General features: G+C 43.9%; 2 protein-coding genes across 3 annotated transcripts in view; one reads left to right on the plus strand and one right to left on the minus strand.

Annotated features, from left to right (window-relative positions):
• LOC112563821 (tyrosine-protein phosphatase non-receptor type 23-like) overlaps positions 1-14,301 on the plus strand; it is a 33,987-nt gene extending 19,686 nt beyond the window's left edge. For both annotated transcript variants that reach the window (XM_025238182.1, XM_025238192.1), the window contains 7 exons: positions 5,510-5,574; positions 5,948-6,085; positions 9,462-9,590; positions 9,719-9,771; positions 10,115-10,219; positions 10,441-10,640; positions 11,020-14,301. In XM_025238182.1, the coding sequence (XP_025093967.1) occupies positions 5,510-5,574; positions 5,948-6,085; positions 9,462-9,590; positions 9,719-9,771; positions 10,115-10,219; positions 10,441-10,640; positions 11,020-11,723 (1,394 nt within the window). In that variant the 3' untranslated portion in view covers positions 11,724-14,301. The remainder of the gene's footprint in view (positions 1-5,509; positions 5,575-5,947; positions 6,086-9,461; positions 9,591-9,718; positions 9,772-10,114; positions 10,220-10,440; positions 10,641-11,019) is intronic.
• A 974-nt stretch (positions 14,302-15,275) lies between these two features.
• Positions 15,276-23,083, minus strand: LOC112575172. The gene is given in 6 exon segments (XM_025256875.1): positions 15,276-16,595; positions 17,639-18,234; positions 18,333-18,337; positions 18,434-18,773; positions 18,776-20,006; positions 22,301-23,083. Coding segments are annotated over 5 exon segments (1,296 nt in total). The 5' UTR covers positions 18,903-20,006; positions 22,301-23,083; the 3' UTR covers positions 15,276-16,367.
• Between the last annotated feature and the right edge of the window lie 1,327 nt (positions 23,084-24,410).

Here is a 24,410-nt window from a genome sequence, read left to right on the forward strand (position 1 = left end):
CCTTCAGGCTCCTATATAATGGCTTGCCGGACCTACTCGCGCATGACTTGCAGGTCTAGACCACATGCAGGCACTTTAAACAGACGTGCCGTTTGGGTAACAGAAAAGTGTGAGATTGGAACGTTTAGCTGAGACACACAGCCGAGAATGACATGACGTCATCAGGTACGTGTTGGGTGAGGCATGCAGCGGTCCAGTCTGCAGGTATCCATCAAAACGGTCATCTCCCTACGTCTCAATCTTCCAAGGTCTCGACCTCCTCCCTCCCCTTCCGTCACTCCACATCCCCTCGCGGACAACTATGCCGTCTTCATCCTCCGCCTTGATCCCCGCCGCAGCAAGCAACCAGGAACAAGCCGAGCAAACAGGGAGAATGTGAGAATGGGGGGTAGGGTGGGTAGGGATACAGGATTTAATTAAACATTAGGGTACTGATGCATCATGCTGTGATTGAAAATCAGATAGGTCCTTATTTCTTTAACCTTTTTGTTTCTCCCTTGCCCCTACCCTCTTTGAACTATCTTGCGGCTGGGTTTTTTTGCGTTTTTTTGTTTTTTGTTTGTTTGTTTTCTTTTTTGTTGGTTTTTTGGTTTCGTTTTTGTTTGTTTTTTGTTTTTGTTTTTGTATCGGCTTTGTCTGCATTATGTGCACTGTTGTTGTTCTGATGGGTTGCCGTCTGGTCATCAGCCGGATTTTTTTTTTTTTTTTTGAACGTCTTTTTTTTCTAACACAGGGTTAGTTTTCCTGAGGAAACAGTATTGTTTAATTCAGTAGCTTTGAATTGAGATGTAGGGGGATCATACGCTGTGAAAAGCATAAACATAATGCTTTTTTTTAGAAATTACTTCTCAATTGATTTTTATTTTCACTTTTCTCTTTCCTTCTTCGCTCTCTTTTCTCTCTCATCCTCTCTCGAATGGGTGGTTCGTGGTGGGTTTAGGGATTCTTTTTCACTATTCGCTCTGTCTTTCAGTCTTTTTCCTCTCTAGATAATTTTGTGTAACCTTAAGATTTTATATCTAGCGACGAAGAAAAGAAATACTATTCTAGAATAAAACATATTCTTTGTTTGATGTGTATTATATTTTCTCCCCAGCAATACGTTGCATGCCAGTCTTTTTAAATGGGCCCAAAGGCCTAACAGACTATTCGTATTCCTCTCTTTCTGTCAACATCTTGCTTTCTTTTGTTCTTTTTCCCGAAATTGTTTTTTTCTTGAACTCCCGCCCACATTTGTGTTTGTATAATTTTCCTGCTACCTGGAATCAGCTGTTGTGCACAGTTTCAGATATATTAAGTGTCAAACTTTAGTGTAAAATATCTCAGGATTTTAGGAAATGAGATTCACAAGAGTGTGAAATGAGGGGAATACCCTGCTGTTTACTCCGGTCAAGAATCTTTCTGAGAAATGTTTCGGATTATATTATTTCCTTGTGACAGTCGTACACTCTTGTTTTAACGCATGAAGCTGTGGTCGCTGCAGACTCCGAAAAATTCTTGATTCACCTTCTATCGACGGACAGAACCCGATAATAAACTAATGTTGGAACAGGTTAAGGAGGAGGGAAACATGGGAAAGCCCGTAAACCACTCGTGAATTGCGAGCGAATGATGCGAGCTGCAGGTGTCGAACCGCAGGTTAGAGAAGTTCTGGGTAGTTTGATAGTAGTGACAGGCCGTGTGTCTGGCTGCGCGTCATGTAGGCGGTTTTGTTGTGTCGCGCGGCACAAGTGACAGTCGCTCCACCGAGCCGAAGCCGAACGGGCGGGCTTTGAGCAAAAGGCGGAAGGGCGGTTGTACTGTCTGGAAGGGAAGTATATTGTGCATCATCCACTCACTGCCTTCGGTACGGGTGGTTGAAAGACGGCAAGAGGAACCGGTTTCAATCCTCGCGGGGATGACCTCTCTCCTTCCTCGGTGACTTGGTTTCGGGTCCCCGCGCGCGTGGCGAGTGGCGCCACCCGCACTTCCAGGGTGCCGGGGTCCACCTCCGGGGCAGGACCTGCATGCTTGTGGCGAGGCGAGAGGCGAACCTCTCTTAATTACTTCCTTGGTGCTCGCAACCGCTGCCTGCGTTACCCCAGTTCTTTTGTCCCAGGGCTCTTGGTCTACTATGTGTGCCTGAGTTTTTATTGTGGTGTTTATCGTGCAATTGCTGTCGTGTTTGTTTCGATTGTTTGGAAAGTTTCCTCGTTATTATTTTTTTTTTTTTCGCCGCCTGTAGTTGGTTGTTTTGTTATTTGGTTTCCTTACTTGTTTTCCATGTAACATTAATTATAAGGTTGGGGTTGTGAGCAAAAGAAAAATTTCGGTCTTGGACTCCCTCTTACAGACAATAAAGTTTGATTTGATTTTTAAAGTAATATTCATCCGAGGATGAATCTGGTTCATATAACAGAGAAGTGCTTGGAATTCGTCCCTCCATCTGTTCTTTACTTTCGTACTTTTGTTTGCCGTTAGAGCATCATTCTAGCTCGGTGACTGCGAGGAGTGTTCACTCTCAGAAAGGTCGTAAGGGTCAACCGAACGCATACATTCTGCCATCCTGCGTCATCGGAGTGTCCTTTTGTTGCCCGGGTTCCTGGTCTTGCCTGGTGTGCAACGCAAGTGTGTAGCTATAGCTGTAGTTTAAAATACGTTTTATTCTGTGAGAAGATTTTAAGGGTTTTTTTTTAACAATTTTGACTTGCAGATGTTGTTTATGATGTAATAAATGTCTTCTCTTCTCCTGCCAGCTTGCGGGATGGCATTTCTCAGCTCACTGGTTAACGCCTGAAGATGGAAGTTTGTACGATATGCACATGCAGGTTTATGTGTATGCTCGCATGGACTCTCACATACACACATACAGAATACTTAGTTCGCAAACCCAATAAATGTAAATATAACTATTTTACATACGTGGCATAGATCTTGGTTTTTCATATTTGTTTTCACTTGCAAACTATATTGCAATGGTTTATGAGCCTTATTAAATGCCAATTAATGAACTTTTAGGGGCGGGAGGAGGGGGCGAGGGTCCTGCGTGTGTGAACACTAAAGTGCTCAAGTGCACATTCAAGGAGCTTCAAGTGCAGCTTTCTAAATACAGCAGCATCAGTTTGCTGCTTTGACACACTGACACAGTGACACACTGGCCCTGCCCACGGTGATTCACTCTGCCGCCCGTCTGTCCTTTGATGTCGGCCTGCCGACGGCCAGCGCCGAAGGCGTCACGGTAACGCTCCCCGTGTGGTGGCGCGACGGTCGCCCGATAACCATCAGGGCGCTGAGGCTGCGGTGACGAACCCTGCTGGACTCGAGGGTCTCTAAGGCTTTTATTTTTTAATTATTGTTTTCTCACCGCTACGCTTGTGGGCCTCCCCCAGCTGCTTTCACACCCCTCCCGCTCTCACTCAAAAAACAACACTCAGATTCTTGTGCAGCCGCTCCTTCGCAGCTCGCAGCTTAAATATATGTTTCATGCCGACACTGTGGAAAGTAAAAACATAACGACTGAATGTTAGGACTGACAACTACAGAGATAAATGTATTTAAGATGTTCCCGCGGATGCATTTTCTACACATTAAATTATTCTGGTTTCTTTGTCCTGGTTTTTTAAGTAAAATTATGTGTGATTTTTTTAAGTAATAATTGACGGCGAAAGCTGAAGCATGTAATAAGTTGCCATAATAAATTTTAGAAAGAAACATCCAGACGAATCCTTATTAAAGAAAATCCCAACTGTGAGAAGTCCGTTCTGCACATGACACTAAAAATGTAAAGCGGTCTTTATTTTAATAATTTGCAAATTATGGTCTGGTGGTGGAGGGCACAAAATCAGATGCAGTGGATGGCTCTCAAACCCATGACATTGACTATGCACAGTTTATTATTGTCATGAGCTATCTCCTCCTTATCTTCATCATTGTTTGTTTAGGATGAAAGCTTGAGATCAGTTGCTATTATGTTGAAGAACAAAAAAGAAGGCTCAACTGTTTCCAGGAAGAAGAGTATTTCGGTGAACTGCTAACGAGTGGTGAGGTTTTTGTGGGAGGAGGTAGATTGTAGACATGGCTTCGTGGAAAGTGAGAGGGATTGTGCTCGAAGACTGCCTTAAGTGGCCTGTTACTAGGAGAGTGCGTGAGCACAGTGCACCTCGAGCTTCAGCTTTCTGGGAAAGGGATGCTGACTGGTAAGTTACTCGATGACAACCACTCGCAGTCGACCCACGCTGTCCTCGTCATCCATGTGCCGGCAGCTGGAGGTGGTGAACCCACTTGTTGGATTGCTCTTCCTGGTTTTAGTAAAACCGCTTTGTGAGTGTTTTGCTGCACAGTCTGAAGGGAGCCCCACAGGCAAAAGCATATCAACGTTAACGAAATCGCACCAAGAGGTTTTCGAGCAACGGTATTGCTGGTGGACATGGTGATGGGGATCTTGTAAGATGTCGTCCGGACCCGCATTTTTGTTGTTTTCACAGCTAAACTACATGATGTGTGGAGACTGTATTATATTTTTGTTGCTTGCATACGGCTAAACTACAATATGTGTGGAGACTTTGTATTTGTTGTTGTTTGCTTTTGTTGGTTGTTGTGTGTGTGTGTTTTTTTTTTTTTTTTGTTTTGTTTTGTTTTGTTGTTGTTTTTTTGGTTTTTTGGTTTTGTTTTTTGTTTTTTTGGAGTGGGGAGAGGTAAGAAACATGCTTCTTCCAAGATCGACCATCAAGATGGTGCCTAACGGTATTCCCCCTTTCCCCACCCCAAGACCCCAATCTCATCAGCTTCAGTGGACGAGTGCGATGCAAACTTGTTTTCTCATTGAATTGTCGTCTGAAAAACGTTTATAATATGTACGTGCCCTGTAATAGTAATTGACTATTTCTGTGAACTTTTCTTCTCCTACATCCCAGCCAGACTACTCCGCTCTTTGATGACTATACACTGTGTCCATGTCACTAGAACAACCACATAAGGTCACCGGGTTTCTTAATCACAGTCCTGCAAAACAGTGAAACTCTCTTCCCTTCTATATCTGCCATCTACACACCGTCAAATAAAGGTGCACTAAAACACATCTGTTTCACGAGTATTACTCATACGCCAATCAACAAAACTATCAAAAGTTGTGATTATATTTAATTTACTAGTCCGCCTGCTCATCTTCCTCAGCAGATTTGTGACATTCTTTATCCTTTCTGTTTGATCTCTGATTTCTCTTTGTGTCTTCTATTTTTATCTTTTATTACTTCTCTGCATAGTTGTTTGTCCTTCTGTCCTTCGTATCCTATCCTTGTTTTAGGCGCTGAGAGCATGATCTTTCGTGTGCGTGATTATGCGCTAAATAAATCACACTTTTATTATCATTATTTTTTTTCCTTAAATGTTTCTCTCTATAGGATCTTTTTCTGTCGAAGTAAGTAATTCTGTCGCACAGACATAAACTAATTAAGGATCGGCACGCACGCTTAATGTAATTATATAAGCAGATTACAAGTTCTATCTTCTTGTTCTGAATTCTCTGATCCAGATGATGAAACAAGGGTTGTACTTTCCACGACCAAAGATGACTACATTAATGCCAGCTGGGTCAATGTAAGTGGCATTGTTATCACTTGATTAGATCGTTCTCAGCCACCTCAGGAACGATCACAGCAGTTTGGTCTTAATATGCATGTTTGTTGTACTTAGCGAGCCAGAAGTAGTTAAAAACTTTAGACCAGCAAAACTTGTTCTTCAAACAAAACTGTCAGTCCACAAGCGCCACAATTTGATTAAAGCCGTTCTGATGTCCTGTCTGAACAACCTATGGCACATCTATGGCCCTGGTGTCTGAACAAGTATGGAGGAGCAGACATGCAGTAGTTTGTGTTTTCTTGTGTAAGCGTCATTAGGAGAGGGTGGCGACACCTACGTGCCCGGGATGAAGTGTAAGGAGTTCAAACACGAGGTTCACGTCTGTGTGCAGGATCTCGCACCCTCCTGCCCCAAGTTCGTGGCAACCCAGGCGCCGCTGGGCGTCACTCTCACCGACTTCTGGATCATGGTGTACGAGTTGGGCTCTGAGGTCATCGTGCAGATCAGCAGCGACTACGAGACGGGAAAGGTGAAAGTCCTTTGTGTCTCTCTGTCGTTGGAAAGTCTTTTATATATATATATTTTTTCATTCTTTGCGAATTATTTTCCTTGTTTTTTTTTTCTTTTTTTTCATTTTTTTCTTTTTCTTTGTGAAGTCTTTTTTCTTTTGGTTCTTCTGTACTTTTCTTTTTTTCTGTTTCTATGTGATGAATTTATTTGTGAAATCGTTTTTTTTTTTTTTTATACTTCTTTTGCGAAGTTTTTAGATTTTCTTTAATTCTTTATAAGATCATTCTTTCTTTACATTTTCTTTCTGTCGTTCTTTTCTCTTAGTAAAGATAAGTGTTCCTGGCAACACCAAATGGTCGTATTCTTGCAATCGCCCTACTGTCTTCCCATTGCCTTATTCTCTTGTGTCTATCGTAGTAATGAAGAAGTGGAGTTTCGAGTACACACTCATGCGCCTAAAATAGGGGTCACGTGTTTTGAATCCTGACAACTGCAGCAGACATGATGACAAGCTGTCAGTATTACAGCATGTAGATAGTCATGTAGGTAGGCAGTCCCGTGTAGAGATGAGAGGCCACAACCAGCGTCCGTTACTTGTTTACTCATCACACCCACAAGTAACACCCCGCCTTCCCGCAGTCCTTGCCATCGACATGACATGCCCATCGTTCACGCCTTCATCGCTGTAGTCAAACGATTTGCAACGCAAGGAAGTTGCAGACGAAATGTAATGCAACAGTTTACAGAGCGGGTAAGGAGGTATAACAATATAAGTGAATGCTCAATCTGACCTGGTCGTGAACAAAAGGCATTGATTGTTTATGTAGGATCTGGACAAGGTGAAGATCTGCTTCCTCCAGTTGTGCTATTATTCTTCTCCGCCCCGTTTCCCTAACCTCTGCTGGAATAACGCCATGTTCATAAGGAAGTTTCGGACTCGGAGAATCACGAGACAGCGATAACAAACGAGGAGGACCTTTTCGCGGGGTGGGAGGACATTTTCTTTCCTCCTATGTCACTTTTTTTTGTGCCCCACCCCGTTTGGTTTGAATGGTATTCTTCCTCATGGAAGTATTTTTCCACAGGTCCCAGAGCACGATGGGACAGAGGTACTTTGTCAAGATATTTTTTTTTAATTATTAGATAGGTACTCATTGTATTGTTCAGCAGAAACAATGAGGGCCATTCCATGTATGGCCTTGTTGTGCTCTTCTTGTAACATATATCTATGCAAACGTGCACGTGCATGCAGAGATACAAACAAATATGCATTATGCACACGTTCGTCCACTCTCACACACACGCGCGCGTTTACACACACACATATGCTGTATTATAGTCAGCCCATGGGGACCTGGTGTCCCTTTTAAGGACATTAACCTCTCTTCAGAAGACATAACCCCATTTATAGCAGAGCTCTTACGTTTCTTAATGATCAGTGAGATATGGCTTTACTCAAGTCATGCAAAGTAATGAATCACGAACACCGCCAACTGTAAGGTCTGTGCCTTTTTAATTGTCCTCTTCTCTCTCCCCCTTTCGCTGCAGTTACTATTTTCTCTTTCTTCAAGTTCAGTTGATGACAAAGAATCGAAAAACTGCGTGGCTGAACTTTATAAATGTATTTATTAGTTTACTTATTTATTGTGTCCGTACCACACTTCACTATCTCTTTCTCTCGCTCTGTGTGTGTGCGCGCACGCGCGTGCGTGTTTTTGTCGGATTATTGGGTTATTAGTGCTGAAAGTATAACGAGCAATAAAAGAACAAAGGCTGTGTTTGAAGTCTGCCCCCATAAAGTGCGCCACGTTTTGTGTCTTCCTGTGGAAATGCATTACAGGACATTACGAGATCCAAGAGCATGCTGGATGGGTGTAAGACCTCAGATGGCTGTGGGAGCTCGTCAGAGTTGTGCTAAAGATATTTTATTATTTTTCAATAAAGGGATATTGAATAACAGAAAAAAATCGCTGCATGGTAATCACATTTTGACACCTTGTTTATAAGAAGCGAACAGAGAGGTTCAGCGTGCGATCATAGTTGACACAACCACTATTTGTTTGTTGTTTTGTTTTTGTTTGTTTTTTGCATTTGTCTGTTTGTTATGTTTTGTTTTTGCTTAGTTTTTTTTTTGTTTTTGTTTTTTGTTGTTGGTTTGTTTTGTTTGTTTGTTGTTGTTGTTGTTTTGTGTTTTTTTTGTTTTGTTTTTTTTGAGGGGGGAAGGAGGATTATTAGCTGAGAAAATACAGGAAAGCGTCTCTCTAGGAAGTGTCTCGAACATGTCGGTAACCATGAGAACGGAACACAAGGTTGCGTAGAGAGTTGTGCAGCACAGTTGTGTCTGCTCCATCTCCGGTTGACAACTGACTAGGAAACCCATGAGGGGTGTTCATGGCGCTGTGCAGGTTTCCGCCAGTGTTGATCAAACTTAAGAGGTGCGCAGCCCGTCATTATCCCACGTCACTTCCCACAAACACCAAGAACTGAAAGGTAAGTAATGGACCCTGACTAATGGATCAGCTAATGGACCTGCCTACCTTCACTTTCGTCACTGTCGTTAACTCTGTCGCTAAAGGGTCTTATTATTATTTTAACAACCGCTTCCTAACAGCCTCATCGATATTCCTGAATTTTGTGTCTCGCGGTCGCCCGTCTGTGATTCCCCCCAACCCCCTTTCCCCCGCACTTCTCCTCCGTCAGCAACACTACAACACAACAGCGGCAAGAAGCGGCGATGGGTGATATTAGGGATGGTTGATGAGGGTGAGTGGGGGGGGGGGAATTTTCGACTGTATCTGTCGTTCAGACCATCAGACTAGGTCCTGACCAACTATTCCGTCGACCTTGTCGAGCGGCCGCTCGTTTTTTCTGCTTAGAATGCTCAAGGGTTTTGTGTGCTGGTGCAAAAAATTAACATATATCAGTGTTAACATAGTTTCCCTCTCTCACCACCTCCTCCTCCCTCATCTATCCCTTTCTTCTGACCCTCCTTCCCCCGCACACCTCCGCACCCAGCATCTCATACCTGTCTGTAAAGGTGTTGTAATATATGGACACGCATGTTACTGGTTTCCATCTCGTAATATATGGACGTGCGAGAGCAACAAAATGTTATGCGAGTATTATCTACAATTACCATCGGAAAGTGCATGTTATCTCCCTCCTCGAAAGAAAACGCGTTTAACGGGACGGGAAATAAAAAATGCACGCCATGAACGCTGTCATCCTGGGGGCACGTGATGGGTTCGGAGAGAATGAAGTCCAGGAGACTACATCCCATCCCCAGCCACCTGCTAAAGAGACAGGGTCACCTAACGACCTTTGACCACTTCTTTGCTTTGCCTCCGCATCTGTGGCGATTTATACTTAGATTGTGTGTATGTTTGTGTTTGCAGAACTTCCCAGTATACTATCCTACAGAAAAGGGACAGCAGATGGAACAAGGACCTATAGTCCTCACCCTCCAGTCTGTCAAATATCGACAGCTGTGGACTGAGCGTAATGTCTATCTCAAGCATTCACAGGTAATCACGTGATGGATAAATTGCAGTGACCTTTGACACTTTAATTATATTTATGCGACTTAAATGTCCATATTTAATTTACATAAAATTTCTTTATAACATTTTCTTTTCTTTTTTATCATATGTAGACAAAGCAGGGCAGAACGGTGATTCATCTCCAGTTCAAAACCTGGCCAGTCAGGTTGGTTGGCGCACTACTGCTTACTTTGAGTTTCTTATAGAAATCCGTGGATATCATTCAACGTCAACATTTTTACTAAAGTGATATATTCTGATAATTATTTTTAAATCCATGCATCTCTTTCCCGATAAAAAGTAAAAATTTAAATAAAAGTATCTATTTTGACGTGTTGAATCGCTGTGTACATTATACAGTGATGATGATAGTTTGATACCTAAACGAAAAGCATCGGTTTCAACAACACCTTTGTAGTCGGTTCATTCCATTAGGCATTTCTTGAGAAGAAGTGAAAATTTATTGGAAGGGCAGACGCGGGCGTCATGCATGCTGACTTTTGTTGCAGTGGCTTTCCAGATGACGTGCAGCACGTGTGTCGTTTTATCTCTGAGGTCCACAGTTTCTACCAGCAGCAGCGAAGTCTGCTGAAGCCCATCATAGTCCATTGCGGGTAGGATTTGTGGTCATGTTGCCCTCTTGTCGAAACTGTCCCTAGATCATCTTTAACAGCCTACGTCTTCTTAAGCATGTGGTATGAGACCTCAGCTAAACGATAGATTCTCTGTTGTTCTCTGTCCCCACACCTGTCCCGTGTCTGTGACTGTGGTGACAACGTAGAGACGATAAGAGTTGCCATTGTCAGCCTGCAGCGTTGCTTGTCTCTCGTCGCAGGAGCGGCATCGGCAGGACGGGGGCCTTCCTGCTCATCTACACTGGGATGCAAGAGATTTTGCATGGTAGCGGGATGATCGACATCCGGGCTCTGGCCAAGCGTATGCTGCAAAAGCGCAAGAACATCATTCACAAGAAAGAGCAGCTCAAGTTCTGCTACGACGCCCTGCTGTGTTTCGCCGAGGACTTCCTCAAGAAACGTGAGTCTGGGCTTGCATCTCTCTCCTCTCTTCCTCCTCTCTCTTCTTCCAAACACACACAAAAATGCAGCGCGCTCGCATGAACGCAAGCTCAAACATTCTAAAGCTTACAGCAGGAGAAGTCAAATAATGTGGGAAATATTTGTCTCCTTAGCATTTTAAAATCTGCAGCGTCTGGGGTGGTTCGTTTTTCATGCGGTGTTTCTTCTCGTGTCATTTCAAATTTTATCGTGTGTTCGTTTTTTGATGGAGTAGAAACTGCGTGCTCTTTTAAGAGTCTCTGGGTATTGCTGTTGAGAAGCTTTTATTTCAAGATAACTGGGTGGTATAGGTTGATAAAGAGATGATCTCATTGGTCGACCGACTCATGTGTATGCAGGGAACATCCTGGTCCACCACCCACATTTCGAGAAGAAACAGAAGATCGCCGAACCGCCGCCGCAGCCGAGCCACTCGGATGACATCGTACTGGGTTCTGTGGACCTGCAGACCATCCAGCAGACCGTGGGACGACTGCACATCCATGATGACAAAGAAAAGGCAGTGCCCAGCGCGGGCGACGAGCCCGACCAGGCAGCGGCTACGCTTCCCGCTAGCGGCAAGGAACCCGACGCTTTCGCCGCGCTGCCGGACCTCATTCAGCAGCAGCCCCGCAACAGCGACAGCGGCGTGGTGGGTAGCCTTTCGGGGTTGCAGGGATTCGTCGCGGAGGACCGGTCGTCGGGAGTGGCCAGCCCTAAGACGCACAGCCGCTCGGGCTCGAACGCTTCCATGCACAGCTTGGGATCCCTGGTAGGCTCGGGCTCCTCGCGCTCCTCCCCGCAACACGGGCCCTCTCCGGCTCTATCTGTGGGTGGCGTGGCGGCGGCCAGCCTGTCGCAGACGCTGGCAGACCTGCAGGACCCCAAGAAGTTCACCCTCGGCAAAGCGGAGCAGAAGAACGCATCACCAGGGACAGTTTCGACAAGAAAGGGTGCCAGCGCGGGACTGGAGGCGGCTGTCGACCCTGACGACCCGCTGAGCTCTCTGGACCCTATGTGGATAAGCCACAAGCCCCGCCAGCAACAGTCCAACAAGAACTGACCACAGAAGTTTGTTTTTAATTATTATTTAAACCGTACAATGGCAACAACTTAATTAACAGCTTGAAGAAACATTATTGTGTATTTTGATTGGAGTTTTTTACTCTACTCCATGCTCACTGTATTATCATGCAAATTTCGGGAGTGTGTATGTATGTATGCGCGCGTGCGTGTATATTTCGGACTGTAATTTTGTAATGAAGATATCCTACATTTGTGTAACTTTTTTCTTTTAACAAGTAATCGTACCAGTATTTAATTTGCAAACATTGTAAGGCATTGTACATATTCGTTCAAAGTAAATGTAAAATTACTGAGAAGTCATTCCTCTTAATATAGCACATACCGCTTCGGGCAAGAACGCTTACTTGCCAACACCTCGCTGTTGTAATTGTTATTCTGTTCACACCAAAGCACGGTAATCACACAGACGAGAGTCGCCTTTTCCCAAGTCGAGGATGTTTTATGGTCAGCGGTCGTCTGTGTATTGTGTATTGTTTTAAGGGCTCCTTCTGTGACCGTGTAAGGTCAGCACACCCATTCTTCCGAAATAAATGTCGTAGTGTTTTTGTGATGCATTTGTCATTTTCTTTTCCCATCCTTGGAGAATCGGTGGCGAACGAAGAGCAAACCAGTGCCGGGCAGGGCGCTGTGTGGACTGACTCATCGTTGCTCCCATGTTTTTTCTTGGTTTTTTTATTACTTTTTTTTAATCTGTTGTTCTGTTCCCTGTTATCACAGGGTGGAAAATAAGCGATTTGCGTTATTGTTGAAAGAAGTCATTGTAATCGTGACAAATATCAGACATGGACTTGACGTTTTCTACAGTGTTGTTCGTTGATATGACGAATATTACAGGTAAGCTTCCTTCCTCACTCTTTCTCCCTCCATTCTCTCCTTTACTTCTTATTATTCTTATTATTATGTTGCCTTGTCCATTTTAGTTCTTGGGGTTTTACTGTTTTGTTATTTTGGGGGAAAAAACGTACCAAACTGTGTGTGTGAGGGAGGTGGGGAAGGGAGAGGAATGGAAGATACTTTGTTGATGAATGCAGTAAATACATAAGTACAATTAAGAGCATTTTGGTTCATTTCTGTATATCATACATCACCTCAATCGCACTTGTGATTTTTTATGTAATCTGCACAAGGAGCAAAGGATCTATATAAAAGTGCAATATTCTTTTTTGCCAAAGTGTCAAAGCCTGCCACCCGCAGGTCGAAAATCACGGAGACAATAGAAGAGCCATGTCAGTAGGTGTTCAGGTAATATCTGGTGAAGTCAATAGAAGGTTCTGCTCCTGCGTCAAAGGAGCAATCTTATGCCTTCGTTTGGTGAATGGTATTTAAAAGTCTGCAAACGCCTCGGCGAAACCTGAGTTGGTCTGGCTTCTTGTTACTGGACGTTATTACGAAGCTGTCAGTAATAACACTCACTCCATCCTACGACTGTTTTCTCCTCCCAGATAACCATCTTTATTCTTTCTCCTTGTACGATGGTTTGTTTCCAAAATGGTTGTTCGCGATGTTTGCCATATTCGAAGCATTCTTCATGATGAACCAAAGATGAAATGACAATTTTCTATAGTATACGTTTTCACATCTTTCTCGAAAAGGAATATTTTGGATAATAGCAGAATTTTCGGATAATAGTAAAAAGGCCTTCAGTCTGCTGTCTATGGCCGTCATGGTAGTCCAGCTGTCCCAACATGTGATAAACATGGAATATGTTGACGGTTGGGATTTTGTTTCATTGCACTAAAACCTTTACTGTCTTCAGTCATCAGTTTGAAGTCAAGCTATTGGGCATGAGGTATGTGATCTATAGCTGGAAAACAGCTTTTACTGAAGCTGTAATCTACCAAGATATAGTCTTGTGTAGTTACAGCTGCTACATATTCCTTGGTAGCGGCAAACCCACCCACCCCACTATATTTGTACATTTCTGAACTCTGCAAGTGTGGAGCGAGCGGGCAGTGTCACAGCACTTGAACAGTAAAGGTCCATATGGTTGTGATATAGACTGCATAAATCTGTCAAGTCTGGTTCACTTTGTGAACTCGGATCCACCAATTTATCTTTTTGGGAGAGTTTTGCTAAGATATTTTTTTTCTACTTCTGTTGCAACTAGACATACGTACCTGAGAAGTGGGAGGATCAGGTGAAGAGCGAGAAGTGAAGGATGTGCAGGTAAAAAGTGCGAACACTGATCAATCAAATTTAAAAGTGATATGCTGTCCCTTTTTATAATTCTAGTTTTCGTGTCAAAGCTCTCTATTTGCACCTATTATGCAAACAGAAAAACACGATTATGATTTTTAGTACTCAAAATTTAAATAAATATATCGCTTGTGAAGCCACAGAAGACAAATAATCCTTAGCTCCTTATTCTGAAAAAAAATCGCACTAATTTGGAGGCATGTGTATGGCGTTTGTCAAATTTCCTTATAAATGTATTTTTGTTTTCTTATTTGTCGGATTCTTCAAATATCTTGCCATCTGATGTGCATTTCATTTGTGATATTTTTGTTTGGCTATCATGACTATGACAGTAATAAAAGTACACTACATAACAGTCATTCATTTCCAGAGTATTTTGGCTTTTTTTTGTACAATAATATGTGAACTGGAACGACCGTGTGGGAAACGAAAACCTATTTCACAATTCGCACTCAGCACTTTTTATGAATGAGGCACGGGGGAGTCGGGGAAGACAGATTGTGTGTGTGTGTGTTCGCGTGGGTGTGAACTCATCCAGTCTTTTACCACCAGGAAGTGTCAGAGGAAGCAGATGTAAGTGGTCGTGTTTGTTTTGTTGTTGTTTTGCCCGATAATAGTCAACATCTGGCCTGTGCTGCTCTCTACCAGTGGACTCGTTGGCAGTCAGGGTTATGCAGTGAATACACTTGGAGCAGTGTCTTCAAGACCATTGCAAGACTTGCTTACATAAGAGCTATTGACATTCTGATTTGTTTTGACCCAAAATTTCGGGCTGCAAAATAATCGTTTACTTAAAACAACGTTTGAAACACATGTCTTTGCTGGTACACGGAGGTTTTTATGTATTGCTGTCGAGTAACGGCAGCCAGCACACTCAGTTCGTTTAAAAATTAGAAACTTTTTCAGTATCTATCATCTAAACACAGTTTTCGGCTTTCCCTTGTCTTTCCTGTAAATAAAATTGTGTTAGCTGAGTCACTTTATTGACGCTCGAGACATGCGCTGGACTTGGGGATCTGTTTGCTTGTTTCTCAAAGACCTTGGACAAGTCGACAGGCGACCAGCCCATCTGTCACTAGTGGCTGTGGATGGAGGTTGAAAATAAATTAGGTGGTAAATAATTGAAACCGAAGTACGACGTCCCATGGGATGTAACTCTTCCCTCATTGACGCACGATAACCTACCCATGGAGGGATTTCTGACCATGGACTCTGGCTTCTGGCTTCTTTGTTGGCTTCGCACGAAGAACCCCTGCTCCCCATCCACGTACGCAAAGAAAAAATACGATTTATTGAATGTCTGAGGGGTTCGGGGCTACCAAAGTAGTGACCAAAGACACGGTTGCACGTGAGGGCGCTGCACGTGTAGAGGTTGGGATGGGAAAGTATTGAACTATTGACTTGCTATAATACAAGCTTTCAATCGTTCTTCCACGTTGACTACAAACATTTCATGGTCTTGTACATACATGCAGGCACACACACAGACTAATTGGGATTTGTGTGTTGGAGAGACCTGATAGCTTGCGCGTGCGTGTCATCGCTGGTGACGTCATAGTTTTTATCACGAGGGTGAGAGAGAAGCAACTGGTCAAATCTGTTTTCAGAGATGTGTATTGGTGTCATTCTCAGAACTCTAGCACCAGACATTCGCAAGGCATGTACTTTTATCAGAAACAGGTCAGGACTGATGTTGTCTTGGGTCACGTGTTTGCTTAACCGACAACCTCTATTATTGAAAGCATGATACCACTTCAGCCAGCAAAAAAAAAAAATCCTAGCACGCCTAACAGTTTGCGTGTCTTTAACAACGTGGACAGTCATTTTAATTATCTCTTCAATCAAAGTGCAAGGTTCCTCTTGAGCAAAGGACAACATGAAGACAACTGTTTCCTGCCATCTAGAGATGCTGCTCATCAACTGTGGTGTGCTCTTATCAGCTAACTTCAGAAAACGTTGTTCTCAGGCCATTTAAATGTTCTGCTTGAATGTGTTGGTGAAAACAAGCACCGAAAATGTGATAACTGAAACTCGCGATAGCCGCGAAGAGGGCAAAACAATGAAAGAGGTTCGGTGCTCTTGATGGTCTAGACGTGGTGCTTCAAAATACTTCAAAAGCTCCTTCAGGTCAATTGCATCCCACAGTATTATACACATCGGAGATAAAAGAAAAAATATTTACGATTTTTATGCAAACAAATGGTTGCATATACATAGACATTTACTTATGTTGAGACTCATAAATAAATGTATACATAGATAGGTTGATGGACAGTTTGAGATCAACTGCTGTTTGTAGCATTTCCGGATTTTAAATTTACGTTCACCACATGAAAAAAAAATTTCTTAAAATCAAAATGTCTCCTATATATTTACATCATTTTGTCATTTTGGGGAAGTAAACGAGAATTTTATACACTGCATGCTACAGTTTGAAAACCATTTCACCAGCCCGCTCCAGTATATATTTTCCAATATCGGCGAAGACCCCAGTGCTGTTCATAAGCTTGTCCATGGACTCATACTCCTCTGGATCGGGATGTGTAAAGTGGACTGCATACGTGTCTGTGCGCCAGTCAAAGGATTGGTCATGGTTCCAGTCCTTGTGGTCTTTGTGGAAGATGGGGTGACACTTGAGCCAAAAGCACATTACCTGTCAGTAGGAAAAATTCCAGTTTGGTTTGCTTTGTCTGTCAAAAAGTTTTATGTCCGTACATACACATATCACTTGACCAGTTTGTAAACGATTACATTAAACGAACTGGACCCAATACAGAAATAAATATTTAACATTTTTAATTAATCTGCACTAAGAATAAGATGACAGTTGTTGCTTCTGTGAATATATATACTTATCTGTAAAACTGGCTATTTAATTACCCCATCCACCCCCAGCACTTTTCTTCTACTTTAATTTTCCTCAAACCCCATTTTTTCTGAAGGCTCTGACAATAACTATGAAGAGTGTAGATAAAACACTTAAGCGATGAGAAAAAAAAAAGAGAAAAAACGAAAAGAATAACATCAGTTCGTGGCCAGCGGAGTGGGAGAAAACAAGGACAAATTTGGGGTCAGGAACATCTTAGGTCACGCGATCTGGAGCGAGGATGTAAGCTTCCGAGAGCAAGGTTAGATATTTAGGCTAAGGGTAGTGTTGAGGGGCTTATATTAAACTGTTAGTAATCAATAGAATACTTAATAAAGTGTTGTTGTTAATAGGTACAGCTGGTGGTGTAACGGGTTATTGTCATTAGGTGTTTATCCGTGATTATCCATTATCTTTTTTTTTTCCTTCCTGCTCCAGTCGATGAACTTTTGATGGACTTTTCCATGACCTAGTAACGGAGACGCGCGGCTTTCAGTATATCGGGAAGGGCGGACCCTTCTTTGTCTGATGGAGAGGTGCTTAGCAATATAATTTCCTTAATTTGTTTCTCATTCGCTTTCTTTATTCTGGTAGATTTGTCCAGCTACATTCTTTCCTTTGTCTGTCTGCTGATACAGTCGAGTGGCCCCTATATAGTTAACGGGGTGAATATAGGGAAACTCAATTCCCTTAGCGGAAGATGTTCCGCATACGTATAATTGCACTTATTTTTGTAATTGTAACGGTGGTGATTGAGGTTATGATGCAGAATATGTCTTCGTCATCGTCGTCGTCGTCAAGTGTGAGGGATCTTTGACGACGGCCCCTACCTGCAGTCTCTTCTCGATATACGCGGTGTCTGGGTTCATCTCGTACACCCGGTAGGGCAACTCTAGCGCGTTGTAGAAGAAGTCCTCGGAGCGGTACTGCCGCAGCCCCTGGCGCCACAGACGCACGAAGACGGACCGAGGCCGGGCCAGGACAACGCCCAGGTTAATGACGTCAGGAAAAGGAGGACGTGGCATGTGGTCGAAGTTCACCAGCGCCTCGTGGCCGGAGGACAGGAGCCGAGCAGGCGAGCGCAACCACAAGACATCCCAGTCCGAGTACAGCCCCCCAAACTTGTCCAGCACGTCGGCCCTCACGATGTCGCTACGGTGCTGGGTGTACAAGATGGCGTGGCCAAAAATCTGGTTGGGCGCCTCTCGGTATACTATAGTGACGATCGGGTGAGAGGCGATCTTCTGCCAGTATGGCCCCGACAGGTACATGTCAGTGTGGATGAAAATTCTGTCTGGTTTAACCACGTGAAGGGCGCTCAAAAAGCTCAGGTACATGCGGAACGAAAGAATCGCCGAGTTGAACCAGATGTAATGGAGGATATTGGGGATGGGACACGCTCTTTCTGTCCAACCAGGTTGTCCCGCTCACGCCAAATGATTGCTTTCAGAATGTCAGCTCGGTTATCTTCGAAGTTCAAAAGTCGAGGGGTTTGAGGTAAGAGTTACGGGAACAGTCATGCACACTGCCTGTTCAGAAGCAATGCTGATGATGGTCAGGGGATGATTAGGTGAAAATGATGCACAATTAACAGGACTACTGGACAGGCGCAGTAGCGCGGTTACATCGATAAATTCTCTCTCATCAGAAGTTTCTCTAAGGGTTGAAACTTTCGCTGGCTCAGCACAAAATATATCTCCCCGTTGCTGCTCCCGGCAATGGAAAAGTTGGTCCTTCTGAGGTGATGAATCGACTGGGTAAGAACGGTAGAGAAGGAGAAGAACATTCCACCCCGATCGCTCAGGACTTCCATGGCATAACGAAGACCGCACCTCTCTGATGCCGAGTTCCCGACCATCTTGGAGATGACTAAAGAATGCACGGTGTGTCGAAGATCTGACAGCCAAGTGTTGTATCGGTCTGTGTGCATTTCACAGCTAGCGTGCACCTCAATGATGTCGGGTTCAGAAGTTTCCACACACTCAGGACACTTAGGTAATCATTGAAGGTGAATGTACGGTTCTGGCACCAAACAAAATGAGCCGTGTTCGGTACTATATTCCCCATCAGCTCCTCCACGGGTCTGGGGGTCATCCATGCATGAGATCCACCTTCCCTTTTGCTTCCTGTTGTCTTCAACTTGGTCACAAACTGGCGACATTTCTGCTCTGAGAGTTTGATCCACCAAAGAGGTGGGTCTGAGCCCTTGGAAACCCAAGGTTGGCCATTCAAAGTCTGTCTTCCTCGCGAGGCTGAAGAGCTTGAGCAAGCTGAGCAGCAACAGGAGGCCAGCGCAGACTCTGCAGAGGAACCTTCGCTGACGATTCTTTGAAAATGAGCGAACGATGAAAGACTTCATAGTGTGCAAGACAGAGATTGCAGTGCGACGAGAAAAAAATGAGATGAGGCCAACATCATATGTGTTTGTGTGAGAGAGAGAGAGGAGAAAGGGAAGGGATCAAGGAAGCATGTTCATGCGTGAGTTTCGAGCGTGTGTGCGAGTCCGTCTGTGAGAACACTCTACTGTGGTTTCGTAGATGTGTGAGCCTCTATCAAAGGTCACAAGCGCGTTGTTCATATTGTCCAGATGCCACTGACCAGTTCTTATCGTCTAGTTCCTGTCGTCCTGCCTTGTTGAAGTCTAGTCTTTATAAAGTGGGTGTGGGGGGTGTGAGGTGGGGTTGGGGAAAATGCAACTCGTAGCACGTTCATACGGCTTCTATGCACGTCGGTCGTAATACTGATTAGCAGGGACTCCCCAGCGGAGCGAATATAAGCCAACTCTCAGGGACGCCGCTCTTTGTTAGTTCAAGTGCTGTCAGGGCACTGGCTCAACTGTGTCACTAGTCTATCACTTGGCAACGACCACTCGCTGGCTAGACACTCGCTCGGCCTCGTGCATCAGGCCCAGTGATGGTAGTTAGGTGAGGGGGGAGAAGGGATGAAAGGAGGCTGAGAAACTGAGAACCAGACGGTGAAACTTGAAATGAAGTGCTTCATCCCAAGGACTGCTGACGTCTGGTCCAGATTTCGATCTGCGCCAGAGAAAGTTCTAGTCTTCTCTTTGGTGCTTCGTCGAGGAAATAAATATACTTGTTTTTTGGAAGGCTCGAGCGATGTTACTACGGGTCCAGGGAAACAATGGGTGGAGATCATCTGCTTTGATGTTGCTCATGAACTGATCCCCGACAGATGGACCTGTAGAGAAAAAGAAAGTCACATACACATATACAATACTTGTATACATACAAAATCTGCCTATGTTACAAAACACAGTCAGCACTTGAGTAAACTTGTAAACAATTGACGGTCAATCTTTAATCAATGTCTATGTGTTTTTTAATATATATTACGCTTTGTCAAACCATATTTTATCTCTCGCGTTTTATCGCGAGAGTAGTCAATTTGTGACGTCACCTTGCCGTTATTCATCCGTGGATTCTATCAAGGGATTATCAGCCTTCGTTAAGATTAATCTCCCGACTGGCGCTGTCGTCCGTGCCGTCACGGTGGTGTGCGTCGTTGTGTAGCGCCTGATGTGGGAGTCTGACAGCACGAGGTGTGAAAGTGTTTCGTGCGGGGCGCAGCAGAGAGCGAGATGTGGCGCCGCAACTCATGAATACCGCATGCCGCAATCACGCCCAACACCGCTCACAGACCCCAGTAATGCCTGGGGTAATGAATCGGAAAAAAGTGTTTATCACAGTACAGAACTGTATTCATCGCTCTGCAGGCTATCCTGGATACTTGGGAGTCTGGTGTGCCCGAACTGGCAGCATAATTAAAAATGTGGGTGTATATTTTATGTCTGCGTGTTCGTGTGTGTGCCTGCGTGTGTAAGTTGAGTTTATAGGTTCATATATGCCGAGGAAAAACGTGATTATTCGCATATTTTTGTAAGTGGCACATTGCTGTGAGGTCAACCATCAGGAAAATAATAAAAAAAAAATTTTCAGATCTTTAAAATTGGTATTCGGGGGAAATATTTTCTGCGCGACCGCAAAGCACTCAAAAGATACAGTTGCTTGCTCAGTAATTTGTAGGTTAAAACGATGTTGAATGCGAATTGCTTCCTTTGCTGCCGCCTGGTGCTGTACGAGATCGGGGAGTTCATCTGGAACTACTTCGATGTCTCACGAAGAAAAAGGAGAATCTCGAGGATTCGTACCGGAAGCACGTCGACAGCGCCGTAGCTGAAGCGTCTAACGGACTCACTAACAGCTCGCTTGTGTCGGACCGAAAGTAAGGTGGAAGTAAAGGCTGCCTCCTGGGTATTAATAATCCCCACAGACCTCGAGACCAGCTGTTAGTGAGGGCGGAGCCCACGTCCTTTCCCTCTGCCTTCGCTTCTCAAACTGTTTGCGGTGTCTGTACCCACCCCGGGGAAAGTTTCGCTAAGTCAAGCAAGTATGGAACTGGGTAGACTGCTCTCCCTCGGGTTCTGATAGCGTCGCTCTAACCACTAGGTTGACCATCTGCCCCTAGACAGGTGAAAGGTCATATCAATTTGGGACTCGCTCGAGCCAACGGGTACAAAATCTTCATGTCCACCCTTCAGTGGACTGGTACCTCATTCTTCTGAGGAGGTAACACAGAGAGCATGAGCATTCAGCTTACAATACACAAATGTACACGTTCTTCGTCGTTTTCCGATTCACTTTTTTCCCCCGTATTTATTATCATGCTGTTTAATCTTTTTCACTTTTGTGAATATTTTCCAATATTTTCTACAATATTCTATAGCAGTATGTTGTTTGGTGAAACCATAAATCTCTCGAACATTTAGTAATTATTGTATGTTTCAAAACGTTTGATCAGTAAAAATTTTAAGAGCTTAACTATGGAAGCAGTAAACATATTAAAACCCTTCGCTGCACGCTACTGAAATTGAAACAAAGAAATGAGTGAGAAAAGGATGAAGGAAAAAAAGAGAGAAAGCGAGGATAAATAATAAGTCTAAGCACATTGCACAACACAGAACATCCGCCTGGAGCAAAAAAGCCACTGAGTGCGCATTAGAGAGGTTTTCAGCGAAACACCGAGAATTGGCGACAAGACTCGTCCTAATCATGAATCCTGTGCAAAGTGGATTCATTGCCAGACCAAGCTGGCCTTACCACGAGCTCCGAACCCCCGAATGCATTGTCTTGGCCGAGACTCTTGTGTGTCACTCCAGAACACGTGAGCTTTTGTGTGGTGGTAGTGTTTGTTTATAAAAAAAAAATAAAAATGCATGAAAAATTATTTAGGGCATAAAAAAAGCGCAACGCATTCTTTATTTTGATGTTCAGGTCCCTAATCCATCATCTGCCCGTGCTGGCAAATTGCTTTCAAGATCTGGTCAGGATTTTGCAAAGACAACTCACTGTACACGTCAGCACACCAACAGACAATCGATTCCTTTTTTTGTTAGCATTGCGGGCACAGAGCAATTAGATGGCGACAAGGTGATTACCCGCTGAACACAAAGAGAAGACGAAAATTGGACTTACATTGATCACGGAGACGAAGACTTCTCTCAAACGACGTTCTTAAGCTACGTTTGCGCATGCGTACACGCAATTTGCTAGTCGGCAGTCCACGACAGCGAGTGGGTAACCACTTTTTTTTTTTTTCCAAACAGCGGTGGCCCTTTGTGGGTGTTCAGTCAGGCTCTTGTACAACGATGCTTCGATATCGATTGCGAGACCCAGGCAGGATTGGAAAGGCCGGGTCGGTGGGCCGGCCCACTTTATAGGCCAGCAGCTGCCATCAGCGCGGCCGTTGCCCTGGAAACCAAGGAAGCCGCCGCCACGCCGGAGCCGGGCCACTGCCGGGCCACGCTCGGCACCAGCAAGTTGTCACGTGCCCGCCATCTTTTGAAGTCTTCCGGCATCGGTTGTCGTCGACAGGTCACGACCTTGGGTGACCGCGAGTCACGTGCTAGACTTCGGTTATCACCAGGTTGCCTCGAGCGAGTGCGATGGCCATGACGTTTCTTCGATCCCGCCATGCGAAAGAGCAGGGAGCAGATCGCGCGGACAGAAAGGTCGAGCATGAGCTGACAGACAGCATGCCGGGGGACTGCTACCCTGAGGGTAAAGTCGTGGAACCCGTGGATCTTGGCAGCTAAGGAGAGTCGTATGAAGAGAAAAGTCCGAGTATCGGCAGGCGAGAAATCGTTTGTACTCTGTGCAGTCCAGATGCTCAATTAAAGATGAATTTTCGGTTGTATGGGTGCATTCTGTGCAGGGCATTCTTTAGAATGATCTAGATGTAAGCACTTATTTGTGTTGCCTATGACTTATCTTGTAACTAGCACTTGCTCTGGATTTTATTTTTGTAGCTTTTATAACTCTGCACACTTAATCCCACTGGGGTTAATAAAGTTGGTCATTTGTCAGAAATACGAATGCTAAGAAAAAATACCGGCAACGTGAGAAAATACAAGAGAGGTATTGAATGGAAAAGTTTAAGTATACAGCAAAACAGATGTGGAAGGAAAGAAAATTAAGAAGTCACTTGTGACTTAATGTTGAATTGTATAAAATCATTTTTACATTCATCTTATTGTTGTTCTTATCGCCCGTTTACTTGGATCTTGTGTAGAGATAAAGTCTTGGAGTTCCAGATATGTCGCAAGATGTGGAATGCAAAACTGGTTTTATTTATTCGGCTTCTTACATCTTCATATGAACATCCTTCTTTGCTATCCATCCAAGGTAGTTGAAACTGTCAGACTCTGTAATACATTCCCTATGTAGTTGGAGCGAGGCTTCTTGCTTGTTCTTGCTTGTCCGTCTTCTTGATGTCGATGGTCAGGCCAGTCATCGCTGCTTCTTCTGAGAATCTTCCAACATAGCCTCAACAATATTTAACCCCCAAGCAGCTAAGAAAGAAGAGAGTCTGAACATTGATTAATTCCCTAGTATAATACATACACCTGTATAATACATATACCTGTTCACCAGCGCAGTGACCTCCTCTAGTATCAGGTACCCAAGGGACCTCACCTCACCACCTGACTTCGAAGTTGTTTTTCATGTGCATGAATGATTTATTCTCATCCGCTGTAGGGGATTTTAAATATTTACCGTAGGCAGCCTAAGTAGATTTTCTACAAAGAAAATCAAGTGGAAGAATATTACTTACAAGCCCGAGTACCTGGCTTTACCCGGGGTACTTTCTGTCGATAACTGCGAGGAGTCTGTGCGACGAAATAGGGAAACACACATACTGCTTTATTTATAAGGTTGCCAGGGTGTACCCGCCAGAATTATTGGGTCTAACTTCGTAAACTGCATTGAAACTTAGTTCAATCTTCCACCCAACCCCAATTTGTTTTGGTGCATTAATTAATTAACGGGTGAGTTTTGAAATCTGAAATTTCAGGTTAGGTTTATATCGCCTTTATCTACATATATCTGCAAAAAATCCCAAACCGTTCAGGTTTGGCTTTAAGGGTTTAAAAAATGTCGTACCGTCTTCTATCGTGAAATCTGATATTAAAGACAGTTCCTACTTGCTGAGGGATAATCTTTTTTAAAGAGGAAACTCGAAGCTTCAACAATTGTTTAAATGAAACTGAAACTCGCTTAAGGACGTTCTGATTAACGAGAAGGA

This window comes from Pomacea canaliculata, linkage group LG1, assembly GCF_003073045.1.
Source record: "Pomacea canaliculata isolate SZHN2017 linkage group LG1, ASM307304v1, whole genome shotgun sequence".
In the NCBI taxonomy this organism is placed as follows: domain Eukaryota; kingdom Metazoa; phylum Mollusca; class Gastropoda; order Architaenioglossa; family Ampullariidae; genus Pomacea; species Pomacea canaliculata.